This window comes from Genypterus blacodes, unplaced genomic scaffold (assembly GCF_046128005.1).
Source record: "Genypterus blacodes isolate CSIRO-AG114 ecotype Tasmania unplaced genomic scaffold, CSIRO-AGI_Gbla_v1 ptg000021l_1, whole genome shotgun sequence".
Classification (NCBI taxonomy): Eukaryota; Metazoa; Chordata; class Actinopteri; order Ophidiiformes; family Ophidiidae; genus Genypterus; species Genypterus blacodes.
Genome location: NW_027466834.1, coordinates 7818952 through 7834987, shown reverse-complemented (window position 1 = coordinate 7834987; position 16036 = coordinate 7818952). Strand labels below are relative to the sequence as shown.

The 16036-nt window shown below is 41.9% G+C and overlaps 1 protein-coding gene across 1 annotated transcript in view; it reads right to left on the bottom strand.

Annotated features, from left to right (window-relative positions):
* cdh13 (cadherin 13, H-cadherin (heart)) overlaps positions 1-16036 on the bottom strand; it is a 220585-nt gene that overhangs the window by 137868 nt on the left and 66681 nt on the right. The window contains exons 8-10 of the mRNA XM_076142035.1: positions 12592-12705; positions 2364-2369; positions 1978-2130 (exon numbers count right to left, since the gene is read on the bottom strand). Coding sequence (XP_075998150.1) covers positions 1978-2130; positions 2364-2369; positions 12592-12705 — 273 coding nt within the window. The remainder of the gene's footprint in view (positions 1-1977; positions 2131-2363; positions 2370-12591; positions 12706-16036) is intronic.

The window sequence follows — 16036 nt, the reverse complement described above, 5'->3', positions numbered from 1 at the left end:
ACAATGCATCATGCAGTCCATTATCATCTTACGGTTTGGCCAAGAGGCCAATTTTCTCTAACAGTGCAACTTCGGTGACCTGTTAAATGGAGGCTTCTTTGTCAAACGCACTTACGACCCACCTTTCCCAGTGGTTACATTTATGACGTTAACCTGATTTTTATTCAAAGTATCTACATGGCAAAATTCTGAATTGAACATCCTCACACTACAATTGCCCTCCATTAATGCTGTACCATATGGGTTAAAGGTGGTCTGTAAACATCTCATTCTTGTTTGTTTTAGTTTCCACTCCCTCTGTAAATTCATTAATAGTGTAATTTAAGAGAGATGAAATGAGTCATCAGTTCTTATAGAGGTAATGTGGAGTGCTGAGTTTGAAAGGCTGACATGCTTTCTGAGAGACTATATTTTCTTTTAACTGGCATAGTTGTGCTGTGAATGGATGCCCATTTACTAGGGGTTAAAACTTATTTGTAAGCTTGGCCCGAGTCAAGTAAGTGACCACAAAGCAGGGGTCACTGTTACTCTGTGTCTGGAAACATAGCCAGTGATTACCAGAACAAGGGAGGACAAGAAATACATTAAAAGATAAGGCATCTGTGGGTCTCCGCGTCTCCCACGTTTCTTGGTGTATGCTGAATGAATAATTTCTGAGACTTTAGAAAAGCCAGTTAGCTTATCAACAGCTTGTACCAGTTGAAGACCCAGGTAAGGATCTGGCTGCAACAGGGCAAGATCAGTTGACTGATTAAAAAAGTTCTGTTTTGTGCTCAGCAGGGAACTCTTCAGTTCTGAATCAGTGGTTGGCAGCAACACTCTGAGAGTCGGTGACAGTCTTGGGCCAGCTGATTACTTAGGTCACATAGGATGTGAGGGTCAAGTACAATGACAGTCATGTTAGAAACATTGTTACAGAGAAATGCTCACATGACTGTAAAAAAAAAAAGTTCAGTTTCTATGAAATACTACAACTCCATATCCAATTATCTTGATAACAGGAAACCTTAATAGACACGTTCTATGGTTGGTTCAGTTTGGTTTCAAAAAACATCAGCAAAAGCCAGGTGCCTTGGGGAGGAGTGATGAAAACAAAGCGATAAGTTCACTGCAGTTTGCAACACTATATGGAAGAGCTACATGTCTGGCACACGGTCATAGACTTAAGCATCATGTGGGTCATATTATAAGTAAACATATGCCAGCAGAATGCAGAATTTGATCTGGATCACCATGTTGCTTGACATCAAGAGAGGAAGACGCTGACCTGAGATGGCTGGGAGATACATGTACTGAATACATGCATACAACAACATGCTAACCTTCAACATGTTCATCTGTAGACATGACACATTAGGTGAGCTCTGACACTCAATGCCTGCAATGCTGACTATCTGGCACACTATTTTCATCTGAAACATGTTCACATTACAAATAAACTGTTCCAGAGTATTATTTTGTGTCTAGACTGTGATACTGGTCTGAGTGGGATTTCGTTTTTTGGTCTAAGGCAATGTGCATTATTTGTGTTTGGATGTGCAAAAACCAGAACCACCAGTTCTGTGATGAGGGGACTTGGCCATAATCCAAACCTGATGAATATACACACACTCACCAATAATTAATATTGCCCTAACTAGACTATACTTTTCTATACATCACTCATATGTATGTGAGAATGATCTGGATCAGAGTGGTCCAAGTGAATCGTTATTCTTTTTAAGAGAATGAATCAAGCATGTTTATTTTATTGTTTTCCTTTCGATTTTTGCATTCACCTTCAGGAAGATGAAATGTGAACTCCAAGAACAGAAAACAGGGATATCATAAACTCAATCTTCAGCAAAAGTACAAAATGTGTCAGAAAAAAGACAAAAAGTGTCCTCGGGTGGACATAAAAAAACATGTGCACAAACACAAATGTCCGATCAAATAAAGAGATCCCACACACATGCGTGCGCACACACAGACACTGACCTGGTAGGCGGCCGTTGTCTCTCGGTCCAGTGAACGGCTGACAGACACGTCTCCCGTCTCTATGTCGATGGTGAAGAGACCTTTGGGATCCTGGTCAGCACCAGGCCCCGTCAGTCGGAAGATATGGTTCCCTGACTGCTCTGTTGAAATCACCTGTGGAGACACAAACACACAAACACATTAACAACTCCAACTGCGACAGCTCTTCAAATGTAGATTTCAGTTTTTCATAATTGCAACTGTGCCTTCGGTGGCGCAAATCTGTGTTAGCAAGATAGTAATGATGTGGACAGTGATGTTTGTCCTGCCAAGTTTGTTGGCTCACAATCCTATTCTGTTTTACAGGAATGTCCTGACCTTCGGACATTTGGAATGGGTGTACTCACATGAGACTGTCATAGCCAGCAGCATCCACAGGAACCCCAGCAACAGGAGCAGGCAGGTTAAAACAGAAACACACAGAAACACACCAGAGCATGTTAGACTCACACAGTACAGCAGAAACACACCACTGCAGGTCTTTAAGATCTTTGCAGTGCTTGAGGTGAGGTGCTTGACTTTGGAAAAAAACTTGTAGCCAAAGTCACACCTTGAATCTTTAGAAGCATGTATTCTGCTTCCAAAGAAAATTCATGCTTACAGATTATTAATACAGAAAAGCCCTTAAATAATGCCCAACATGCTGCACATTATTAACCTCCAACCAAGAAGGTTGTGCTATTGGGAGGTACCAATCTTGGTACCCGTCGGCCTTATGGTGGTGCAGTAATTAGACACGCCCATTTACACCTAGATTAGGTTTCCTTCTCCTCCTCCACGTTTCGGTCATTTGTCACAAAGGTTTACTTGTAGACTGTCTGGGTTTTTTTTATATATTCCTCAGTGTTTTCCTCTACCTGGCTACGAATTTAATGGGTGTGGATTATTCTTTAAAATGTGCACTCACTGAAATATAAAACATCAATCGACCTGGTGATGGTGCTTTTCACAACAGTTACATTTTGTGAATGACTTAATTAACCGGATATGGTAGAATCAGAAGTTTGTTGGTTTGTCCGTTGGGGCATCAGAGGAGGACTGCTGGGCTTCGGTGGAGGACCTCTGAGTGCACCTCTGAATCTCAACACTGTAATGGCAGGAAAAAGATCTAAAAGGTCCCTCTGCACTGTAGCACAACTTCAGCTGGGTGACAAGAGGTTGGCTTTAATGAGAGAACTCTTCACTCCTTTCATCGGACGGCAGCTAAGATGAAGCCCTTTCTCCTCTGCACTTGAAAGAGCATAGGAGATGAGACTGTAGTGTTACAAGCCCATGCCACGCTAAGCTCAAGCCCTTAAAGCCTCTCAGTCTCTTTCAACCATTTATCTCTATGCCTCACTTCATTCTTTCCCCTCTATTTCCCATCATCCTTTGCCTCCTTGCTCCCCCACTTATTATTCTTTAATCTGTGCCATGAAGTGTCCTTTTCTCATTCTCCATTCATCAGTTTCCCTGTGCTGCCCACTTCCTCTGCTTATACCCTTTATTCTTTTTATTTGTCACACTGAATGATCAGAGCCAAGTGTTGAGAACACAGCATGTGCCAGCTCTTCGTGGACTATAGCCACACGCAGAAACACACACGTATACAGACACAGTTTCAAGCTGTCATTCCGGACAGAGATATTTCTAAGCAGTAATCACAGTCACAGCTGATATTTTAGTGATAAACTGGGTCAGATTATGAAAAGCAAGAAAAAAACGAGGCAGCATTAGTTATGATCACAGATGGTGTGGTGTAGAACCTTGATAGACGGGGAGAAAAAACAACAGGAGGGAGAGCGCAGAAAAGGGTAGTGTGTGCAGAAATTGTGGGAGAGACAAAAAGATCCCCGGTAAAGACAACAACTTTCGCTGAAGAGCAAGCAAAGTGTCAGGAGAAGTTTAGCGTGATTAGGAGACATCTCTGTGGGAGTGAAGTGTGATAATCTGCATTGCACACGCACACACAGACACAGGATCACAGCGACTTGGGCACAAAAAGGTGCACCGATTAGCTTTGTTTCCACTGAGTCTGTCTTCCTCTGCGTATGTGTGGGAGGTCTTTTGGGAGATTCTCACCTCTTTCTATCAGCTCTCATTAGCAGCCAAGCAGACATGAAAGAGACCTTGTGATGATGCAGAGGAATGACAGGGGGGGGGGGGGGGGGGTGTGGCTCTCAGGGTAGTGAGTAGGGAGGGAGAGTGAGCGCTAGAGCAGCTGATTGTCACCTATGTGTGCGTGTTACTGTCATCTGGCACTGGAGGAGAAGAACAACGCGTGTGTGAGCACAGATGTGCAAATATGCGACACATGTAGCCCACACAACCACAGTCCTACGCACTGTCTGACAAAAAAAGTTTGAGTAACACAACTCACAAGAATTCACCACCGTCTCTCTCTGTGCCTTTGTGAAACCAAACGTGCCAACACATTGTGTAATGATGGGCCAAACAGAAATCGTTGTCATGCAACAACACAGACCAGATAAACACACGGCATAAATCCTTTTTTTGAGCGAGGATGTGGGATAATTTCAACTCCCATGCATATGTGTGTGTGTGTGTATGTGCGCGATTGCAGTAGCATCCCTCAGTGGTACTTCAGTTATCCCTGTCAAGGTCATACAGCCAGCTGCTAATGACAATCACTGGCCCTGAAAAGACTCCTGGGGCTAAGCCAGGCCAGGCCTTGTGTGTGTACGCGTTTGTGTGTGTGTGTGTGTGTGTGTGTGTCTGTCTATCTGTCTGTGTGTGTGTGTGTATGTTTGTTCACGTATGCATACTTCGCAGGTACACAGGTAAGTATGGTGCTGTGGTTGATTCTCCTGCCTATTAAAGAGAAGTGAGAGGCAAAGTGGACAGGGTTGGTAAAGATGCAGTATGGAGCGGCTATAAAACAACTGTGTCCCTAACAAAGCGAGGTAGGAAACCAGTGGCACAAATTAACCAGCGTAACCAACTAAGCACACATCACTAACCACCAGCTATTATTACAATGAGCCTGAGGGGGGAAACAAACACGAGGGATCCTTCTGGGGCCTGTCCAACAAAGCAAGATTAAGGGGTTATAGTCAGCTATGTTGAAGTTCAAGTCTGATTTTTCAATGTCACAAAGCTGACTCACTTCTGATTGCACTCTGTCCCTACGGTAAATTATGTTCCATGGCAATTCTAGTCCAGAGCAGAAAATGTTCGAGGTTATTCGGGCTGAAATATAAAGCACCGTCTCTTGATCAATTGTTTGGAAAAGAACGTCACCGCTCCTGCAGGATCCCCTTGACCCCAGATTTCCCACAGGATATTCTTTATCAATGCTACAGATTCTCAGCGGAAGACATACGTGATCGTTCTTGCTCCTATGGGCTCGTCTTTGCAGATATGGGAGCGAGCACATCTCTGCATCAAGAGGGCCGGCTGATTAACAGCGTTGTGATACCGACTACGCCTGATTGGGGGGTTTTGATTTTGTAAAACCAGTATACGCAAACAAGGCGGCGGTCGGTTGAGCTTCCTATATAGTATAGGGCCCTGGAATAGTATCCAGAGTAAACTAAGACTGCGACAAGAGGAAGGATGTCATGACAAATGTTTCAAAAGAAAGAGGGAAAGCTTCAATAAGCACAGTCCAGCCATTCTTCGCTTCTTCAAACTGACTTTCTTTAATCTTCCTTTCAATGCAGCCACGGAATGATTTTTTACTTCACACAACCACAAAGGAAATAGGCTGGCCTTTGAAAACTGCAGAGTCTATTCTACAGAATATGAAAAGTCTTTCACAAAATCTCATTTCAAATTGGCAAAGAGGCCAGATCAAAATACCACAAAGAGATAAGTAAAAGGAGAGCATGAAGAAAAGTAATGAAGTAGGATTTCAATGCCAGCAGCCACGAAGAAGAGCTGTGTTGCATTGATCAGTCAACAGGATGAGCAATCACTCCATCTCACTCAGGCTGACATGTGGATGGCACAGTTAACACCCAGTGAATATGTTTTAACAGCTTGTATATATTGTCGTTGGTGATGAATTATCATATCTGTGTGTTTACTTGATGCATCTGAGGGTGCAATTCCGTGAACTAGAGTTTGTGTATGACAAGTCAGCCCCCCCTGTGCTCTCTTTTCATTGGAGTTCTGATTCTGAAACTCAAACTTTGATGAATTTGTGTTGACTGTGTGTGATTTGTTTGCCATCATGTCTCTTATTACACCTTCATATGGCTCAAAGAGGTCAGTGAAGATAATGTCCGTCGTGTCCTGCCTCCAGATTACTGTCCAGATCACTAAAGATTACGTTTTGAAAGACATTTGAAAATACTGCCTATGTAAATGTAAATTATCCATTGACTAATAACTAGTGTAACCCCTTCCTCCATGCCTTTCGTCACCTGGAGTATTTCCCAACTAAACTGATTAAGTAACCCGGCAAACAACTCAATCCTTCCTATTCCACATATTTATTTATTTGTAGAAGAGACAGAAAATTGGAGTATGCCTACTCTAAACCTCTCCCGCACTCTGTGTCAGGTGTTGAGCTGAATCAGGTGCGTTTAGCTAACAGAGATCTGGGAGACATCTGTTGATCAACTGTTCTAGCTGATTGTTTTCGCTCACCTCTGGCAAACAAACAGCCAGAGGAAATATGCCACAAACAAACTGTTGACAGAGAAAGAGGAAAAGAGAGGAACTTGTGAAAAAAGAAAGACACGCACAGAGAGAGAGAGAGAGCGAGAGCGAGAGAGATTAATATAATATAATAGAGAGAGAGGTTATAGCAATATACTTTGCTATATTAACCGGTGCTCTAACAAAACAGGCACTCCTACAATGCCCGTTTATAGGCGCCGTCATGTCATTTCAGAAGTGTAGTGTTGATTTGTTAGGCTTAAGTCACTCACTTTATTAACACCGGCTTTCTTACATTAATGTGCCAACATGCATGCTTCCATAAAAGGGGGCGTGCAAAGATGAGCCCATAGGAACAAGATAGAATGGTGACGTGCCGCATATTTCCCATCAGAGGAGCAAAAAATTACATTAGAGGCGTGTGAGAAATAAAAAAGCTATCATGACAGAAAAAATCAAGACCAGCAGCAAATAATGGCAGACAGGGAGAGCTGGCAGAAAACTGTATTCATTCATGTAAATGTGTCAGTTACAGTATGTCATTACTCAATGTACTCTGAAATGCTTGACTGAGCCCCTACTCTTGTTTTTACTGGAACAAACCAACACGTGTGTCTCTATTTTCACTGTTTGTGATTCTATGTAAACATTTCTGCTAATTGCGCTTTAAATAAAGCTTGACTTGACTTTTAATCAATGTGTTATTTTATCTTGTTGAGTGCATATCATCTGTGATAAGTACCTTAGAGTCGGCATTATTCTCATCATTATTGTTTTAGTTGCGTTCCCTGCACCGTGATTACAATAATAAATTTACATGCACTTGGGTCAACGGGATCCAGGAATGGCAATGCTATTTTCCAGACAAATTGTTTGGTCAAGAGGCGGTGCTTTATATTTCTGTCCAGCTCCAATATATGCTGCTCCGTACCATTGGAGCGTACGTTTCCGTGGCCATCAGAAGCGAGGCAGCTTTGTGACATCCAGAAATCAGACTTGAGCCTGAATTAAGCTACCTAACCCCTTAATCTGGCTTCGTAGTACAGGCCCCTGGACCCTGATGTAACAGAGGACGACCACAGACTGAACAGCTGGTGCTCCACCATAGCATGAAAAATGTAGACGCCTTTGAAGCGCTTGAGGTTTCATGCCGATACTTCGGACATATCAATCCTATTTTCTATCAGGTTATGTGTGTTGTTGGTAGTATTGCACTTAAATATTAAAGTGGACCCATTGCAGGGGGTAAAGACCTTCTACAGGCAATTGGTTGCTGCAGAAACGTGTCCTGAACTATACATGTGTAGTGTTCATATACAATAATTTAGATTCTACTGTTTAATCCAATCGCAGTGTGAGATAGATAAATAGACAGATAGACAGACGGACAGATAGACAGATAGATAGATATCCAATTATTAGTGACTGAGTAGAAACACACTTCAGCGCTCCACTTTTGTTGCATGCTTCAGCTACTGTGTGAATTGTTGTGAGCTGTTTGTGCGCCTCCCAAGAGAGGACACGGGGGAGACCTCTGTATCAAAACAATTCCACAGCTAGCAGGAGGTGTGACATAAACAACAAGGTTCCTACCCTTCCACCGGGAGTACAGCTGACAGTACCCCTTCCCCCCCACCTCTGACCCCCACCCCTTCAACACACACATACGCACGAATGTACACACACACACACATACGCACGCTCGTGTCAAATCCAAGCCCTCACAATCTCACCTCTCGCTTGCTTCCTCTTGCTTATCTCCCAGGGAGGGAGGCGGGAGAATGAAAAATGAATGGCTGCCATATGGAAGTAGTAGGTTGCATAAAAAAGAGGGAAAGCTATTGGTGTGGAAAATCAATTTCAGCATTCTCTGACATCTCGCCTCTCTAAGGTAAAAGAGCCCACATTAGGCAGCCATCTCATGTAGAGCTCCCGGTATAGGTGGGGAGGAGAGGGGCAGGGGTTTTGAATTGGGACATTCATTGGAACACAAAGGAAACACAAAGGGTAATAATAGAAGTAGTTATAATCATAATGTCATGTGACCTCACCTCCTACCAGGTGTGAGTAGCTCAGTGGCTACACTCTTTAGCCACCTTCCACTTAATCCACACCACCTAGATATTATTCGATTCTGCTTTGGACCAACGTTTTCTGCTGACTCTCTCTTCCTGTGGTCCACCATAGGGGGGATCTGCACATCCCACTTGTACCACTCGCACACACCCAATCTACTTGTCCTTCACCACCAACCTGGTACCTCAAGGCGTCACAGGATGCTTCACAGGGATGATTCTGAGCACCGTTACTATAAGCTAGAAGCCCAGGCTCTGTGCTCTGGCTGTGCTCTCCAGGGTACAATTATCTATCATGTGCAGAGCTCAGTGTGGGATATCTTTTTTATGTTGGGCTCTCTGGGCATTTGGAGATGCGGCTGGATCTCTCAGTGTGCCTGCCTTATCTGTAACAAAGCTGTTTGACATGCACAGATACATCAAAGCTCTGTAACATACGCGGAAATAAATGTGGAACCGTAAACTGGGTCCAAAAGGATTTTTGTAACCCTTTTTCTGTTGGCCTCAGGTGACACATGTGAATATTGAGCTAAGTCAAGTCACGTATCAAGTCTACCCAATGCTCTCCATATGTGGGAGACAAAATGCTTTTAGAAGCTTTCTAATGGGCAAGTTTAATTTAATTCAGACAGCAAAAACATGCTTCGACCAAAACATCCAAATTCCTCCCAAACGCACTTGACCCACTGGGCTTTTATGTAAATCTCATCAGTGTCAATATGAAAAATAATAACTTGTGTCGCATTAGATATATCTTGTTCCACAGCGGACCCCTAGAGTTGAACATAAGGTAATGGGAGGCAGTGGCTCAGTGGGTAGTGCTTCCGCTTGGGAACCGGAGGGTAGCCGGTTCGAGCCCCTGCCGAGGTGCCCCTGAGCAAGGCACCGAACCCTCAATTGCTCCCCCCTCTGCGAAGGGTGGTAATGTAATGTAAGTCGCTTTGGATAAAAGCGTCTGCCAAATGATCGTAATGTAATGTAATGTAATGTAATGGATAAGCATTTGGGAAATGTGAATCCAGTAACTATTTCACCAATGGTTAATACAATTTCAGTATCAAAGTATCTATCTATCTACTGAAGAGATACTGAGGATACTTTGTATAGTTAAATTATTAATTCTGATCAGTTCACAGACAAGTGTGTTAGAATTCTAAAGTGTGTTATACAACGCAGGTTTGATAATATGTAAAGATTAGAACAGCTGTGAAATGTGATCCCTTTGCACAGCCTGTCAAAGAGTGACGGGGACACGCCAATTTATTTTTTCTCAGCTGTCAAACTTTGATAAAAAAAAGTGTGGGAACTTCAAAAAAATGCTAAACAGCATTTGCCAAGTCAGTCATCAATCAGTGTATAGTAAATAGAGCACAATTATTAAAACCAATGTTAATGAGAAAGTATTCTAAACAGGAATTCTCAAGTATTCAATACAATTGCCCTTGACCTGTGATATGTGTGCTATGGTTGAAAGTGAACAAATTGGGAAAGCTAACCAACCTCAGGAAACCTAACCTCATTTTAGTCTCTAGTCATGCCCGTCCCTAATTAGCACTAGGATTTGAATGTTCTCATGTGATCATTTGAGCTCAGAATATTACACCACAGTCCTACACAATTATTCTTCATGTTATTCACAGCATAGAATCCCATTTAACTTTACAGAGCAGAGCCGCATATCTCAAACTTGGCTGAGCTAAAATGTAGGTTAAGTATATTATATAAATGTAATCCAGTGAGAGTTCATTCATTAAGAATTGTCCAAAGAAACCAAACTGAGCGGGAGCATAAAGTGTATCTTAAATCCACTTTCACACTGCCATTTTATTTGGTGACCTTACAGCTAATGTGGCCCGTGTAGATGTATTGCGTAGTTGGTCTCAGAGCAGACAGATAAAGCATTACACAAGATCCAACAACTTTACAACAAGACCACTAAACCTAATCCAGGATGCAGACCCTCTTCCTTGACTATCTGACACTGGACAATATACTTCTCTCGTTCATCCATCAATCCTGCGCAGCAGCCCAAAGACTCCCTTTGATCACCAGAAAACAAATCATATCTCACCTGGTAACCCTGTTTACCCAGGATGTGACCATGCATCTAAATGTCTCCTCAGCCGAAAGATTGACTAATCCCAATGCCTTAGGAGACTTAAGGCCTCAGGAGTGTTGTGTCACTTTTCCATTTTGATTTTGTCCTAAAAAAAAGCTGCACTAAATGGGTCAAGACATTTTGGCTTAAGAAACCCTCTTTCTGCCAATTTGTCACTCGTTTCCAGAAAACACTTACTTTAAATGCATTAAAATAAAAATAAATGATAAAATGATTCCCATCACTTGTTTGTTTAAGCAGGTGAAATACAGTAAGGTTGTTCTTGTAATTGTTCTGTTGAATCAGACACATTATCAAGTAAAAAGGTTAAGTGAGTCTGGGAGAATGTAACCAAATACATTCTTAAATTCAGTCTATGTGGTATTACTGTAGGTCACCAATAACACATTGTCAACTCACTCACTGGCTCGACCTTATTAGCACATCAAAGATAATGTGAGGTAATCTGTCACCGTTGCTCTTATTGCTCTTATTGCTTATTAGACACACCACATACGCCACAAACCAGCTTTGACTGTTATTTGAAACAATTTGTGTTTCATGTCTGACTTAACTTCTGCCAAAGTGCCTGTAGCGCATGTGGTGTGTGTGCCTTTGACAACATAAGCAGCTTTGCACTGTAGCCAAAATTACATTAGCTGTAATCACAACACAACAGCTGTTAGATGTCTGTGGCTTCCAGTTTCAGTATCTTTGCGTATCTGCTTGTTTGATGAAGATATAATCTTTCTTACATTAGTATCAGCATCACCTACTGTGGGCCCTTTTTAACATCCATCCTTGCTATCAAGATAAGTTATTGAAATAACAGTGATGTGATCACTCCCCGGTCTGGCCACATACACATCGTGTTCCAAATCTTTATACTTTGTGTATAGTGGGCACACCTTCATTCATGAAATCAGCCAAGGACTCAACTCACTCGCTCGCTCTCATTAAAGTTAATTGAGTGAGAGTTGTGACCTGTCGCTGAAACTTGGCTGTGATATGGAAGCACAAAATGTATTAATTATTTGATGAATGAATGATGATCATCCACGCATTAAGACGGCAGGATGATGACACGCCTATTGCAATCTGATAGCAATGCAGACAGCATGTCCAGATAACCAAGGGCTGAGATCAGATTTCAGTTTCTAAAAACCAGATAGTGAGTTATCAATATGGCCACAGCCTCACACGTTTAGGTTTACAACAATTTGCTTTTCAGTTACTGTTATTGTTACGACGGGGGCGGCAGAAGCTCAGTCCATAGGGGACTCTGCTGGGAACTGGAGGGTTGCCAGTTCGAGTCCCCGTGCGGACCAAGAAAGTGGACTGGCAGCTGGAGAGTTGCCAGTCTGCCTCCAGGGCACTGCTGAGGTGCCCGTGAGCAAGGCACCAAACCCCCAACTGCTCCACAGGCGCTGTAGAATGGCTGCGCTGCACTCCCGCGAAAAATGTCTAATCACGTGTGATTACAGTGTGAATTGCATGCGATCTGATCAAATAAAGTACCTTATCTTATCTCATGACATGTTGTCATAGGAACATGTGCTGAAAAACAGAGATGTAACCCCAAATAGAAGAATTAACTTTGATTTGTAAGCGCACCAATGATTGCATAGAACATAGGAATAGTTTGCATGCAACATAACATACTGCATTCTGTAAGTAATATGTCACATACATGTAATGCACAGACCCTACAAAATAAATTATACACATACATGTATCTGTACAAACAAAGACTTATTAAGTATTACTTAAATAATACAGTTTGAGTCATTCTCTTACCCTGCCAATGAACCTGGGGAATGGAGGTCTCTGGTTCTCAGTTATGAAAATAGGAGGAACCAGCAGGGATCTCTTAGATCTGTAGGGCAGCACATGGCCAAGACCCAGGATGTCCTAAAATACACAGAAAAGAAAATGTCAAACCAATATCAGAAAGAGCAATTCTCTCGCTATTCGGAACTGTCCTTACATTCCCATGATAACAAGACATTCCCCAAAGACATAAACTTCTTGAAAATGTTATTTAAACCAACCCCAGGGAACACTGTAAAAACACGACATGAGGCAGTGAGGGAGGGTGAGAGAGAGGGGGATAAAGAGAGAGAGAGAGAGAAACTAAAGATCCAGTATAATTGAAAAAGTTCATTGTAAAGTATAAAACTGAACATGTAAACAATAGCAAGAATGTGGGGGAAAAGATTCATGTGACAAAATCACATCACAAACAGAATACAGTGGACATTGCAACCACTAGCATAGACAGAACATATACTGTATATGGTTGTGACTTTGGTAAAGGGTCTTTTCGTAAACACAGATTTCACATGGCTGGTAAGGGGACCAGAATTGAACTATTTGTTTTAGACTACAATATTCATTCACTACTCTGCTGTTGTGGGCAGACATTGTAACTCTGCAATTTTCAAATTGAAAGAAAAACCTCTCCACTTTCTTTCCCACTCTGATTTAGAGGTTGAACATACTATCTATTTGCCCTTTCAAAATTGCACAATAAACTACAACCACCGCAACCACCTCGCTCTGCCAATTGTAAGCCTTTGTCACCACCGCCTCGGGAAACAAGTGTCTCGAGACTATAGCCTTAATTTAACTGCAGTTTTTAATACAGAGCATGGGGCACTAGCGTATGTTAACGCCACCTGTGCTTCATCTTTTGTCTCTTAAAGTATACTGGGTCCCTGTTTACGTTCATAGAATTAGTTAAATTCTCACCTATTTGTTATTGTTAAATGTTAAGCTTTAGAACTTCCGATATAAAAGTTGGAGAGGCCTGTGTGACTCGTTCAAATAAAGGTGACAACCGTACCAAGTCCAACTGCATGAATCATATAATCTTATAATATAACTTCTCTGTCATTTAGTTAAAGTAATAAAAAAGACAATATTTCAAGCTGCAAGTGGAACAAAGTTGGCAAATTCTTAATATGTGCTGATGGACCAAAGTAATCATCAATCAATTTTATGCATGAAATAGTAAATCATGTACTCTGTGAGCTAAATGACAAAAGCTCCAATACTGAATATAAACGAAGGCCCTAATCTGCATCACAACGGCTGAAAACTTAAGAGGTGAACTTCCATCACTGAATGTGAACTAGTGCAAAATGTATCCTTTGAACGGCATTATTGGCTTTTATCCCTCATCAGTGTAACTATTGGCTGAAACCATTGTCAATCAAATCCATCTGGAGGAAACCCAAGTAAATCCGAAGCAGACTGGCCAATAAAATGTTGTCTTTTCCAAACAAGGTTAAGGTTACCAATTTGTTCTATATTGTGATGGAAAAGCTTTGAGATGAGAGAGAACAGAAAAGGTTTATTTCCGAACGACTGAACAGCCCATTTGCTTTTAGTATTGGCTTCTCTCCATGAAAAAGTGTGTTTGTTCTTTTTGCAGTGGTTTTGGTGGTGAATGAAATGCTGGTGTGTTATGTTCAGCATTTTATGGGCAACAGAGTGAAGTGAGGCGTCTATGATTCAGCTGAGTTTTATTAATGAAAGAAAACTTGGCAGAAAATGTCCACTGTGTGTACATCTAATTTGAAATATGCCGAACTGTAAAAGCTGAGCCGATGACGATTTTTGCCGCTGTTGGTTCAATCAAATGAGTATGTGTTTGTGAAGATGACATGCTGAAGGAGCTATCTCCTATGAACATAAGAAGAAAATGATATGGTTAATGTAAATGGGATAAGCAACCATATCCACCATTTACATGTTTAACACAGTTACCCAGACTTCAAAATACTTGAAGTGACTGCAGACTTCATTCCATCTGAAACTTTTATTCAGGCAAAATGAGGAAATGGGAGATTCCGAGGTAATGGCCAGGCAAAGAATTTCTTCTTACGCCCCCCTGCTATTATAATATACATAATACAGCTGGGTTTTCTCTCGTTTGTGACTGCGCCACATTAAGAGCCTTTTTACTTGGATGTGAAATGATGTTTGTCACCGAGACTAAGAATAGGAAGCTGGGCTCTGGCTGCTAGCACAGAAGCGACAACCTGCAGGTGAAGACAGGCTGGTGACGATCCAAGTAACCTGGAAACAAGCCTTTTGCTGACAGCACGCACATACACACACTCTCCTCTCTCTCTTACACAGTAATGGAAATATCTGAACAAAACATGTAGTGGCATCATTATAGATGCACACACAGAAACACACACGGCATAGATTCAAAGATCCATGCTTAGAGTGAAGAAACCTGTTTTTCTTTTACCCGTTCTTATTTAAACTGTAGTATTGGTTTCTTGGCTCTGTTACAATATTTCAAGATTTACCTGTGTAGGGCTAACATTTCTCAGGCTGTTAAAAACACTTTTTCACACAGAAATCTCCCCAAGTAATCATAAGTGGAGTCAGAGGGAAAGAGATTACATGCATCGAGAACTACTCAGCCATTATTTGAAAAGGATAAGAACGGAAAAGACGGATGGTTTCCTCCTCTTCAGCACAAAACATTAAATAACATTTTCATTGGCTGGGTTCCATGGTTTAGGCATTATCTTCCCTGGTAATATTTCTACCTGCAAACCCCCATATATGCAGTAGAGAAGATGTTTCCTCCAAAGGTGATAATCACACTGCAAGACGGAGCAAAAGTGCACTACAGCGCAAGCTACCAGCAAGCAGCAACTTCTCTAATACAGGTTGGTTGACCGAGGATAATCAATGGAGCTCATATACTCCGTAGACGACTGCTCTACCTTCCAGAGCAATGCCGCCCCCGTTCGTATATTACATATATATAGTCCTAACCTAATAATGTGCTGTTTTGTTTAGATTTGTTTTGGCAAATGTCTATTTTGCACTACAAGTTTACTTTTGTTATCCTGCCTCAGTTTCTACATATCAGTTCACCATGGTCCTGCAGCAGTCCACCTTCAGCATACTTTGTATCTTGGTCAAAATCAAGCCTGACTCGATCTGGACAACACACAGCCCATGGCTTCGGTCCGTCCTCGCCACGGAAGCAGAGAGAGCAAGAATTGTACAGCAAACTAAAGGAACAATAACAGCGGGGAAATACAGCCACAAGCGAGCAATATGAAAATGAAAATACCAACCTGTGTGTTTGTCATTTCATTTGCAATGCAAATATCCTCTCTTTTGTCCTTCATCTTTTATAGCCTACTGTGCTGCATTTTATTGACACATGGAGCAAAGCGCTGGGCATACACATGGACGTCGTTTTATG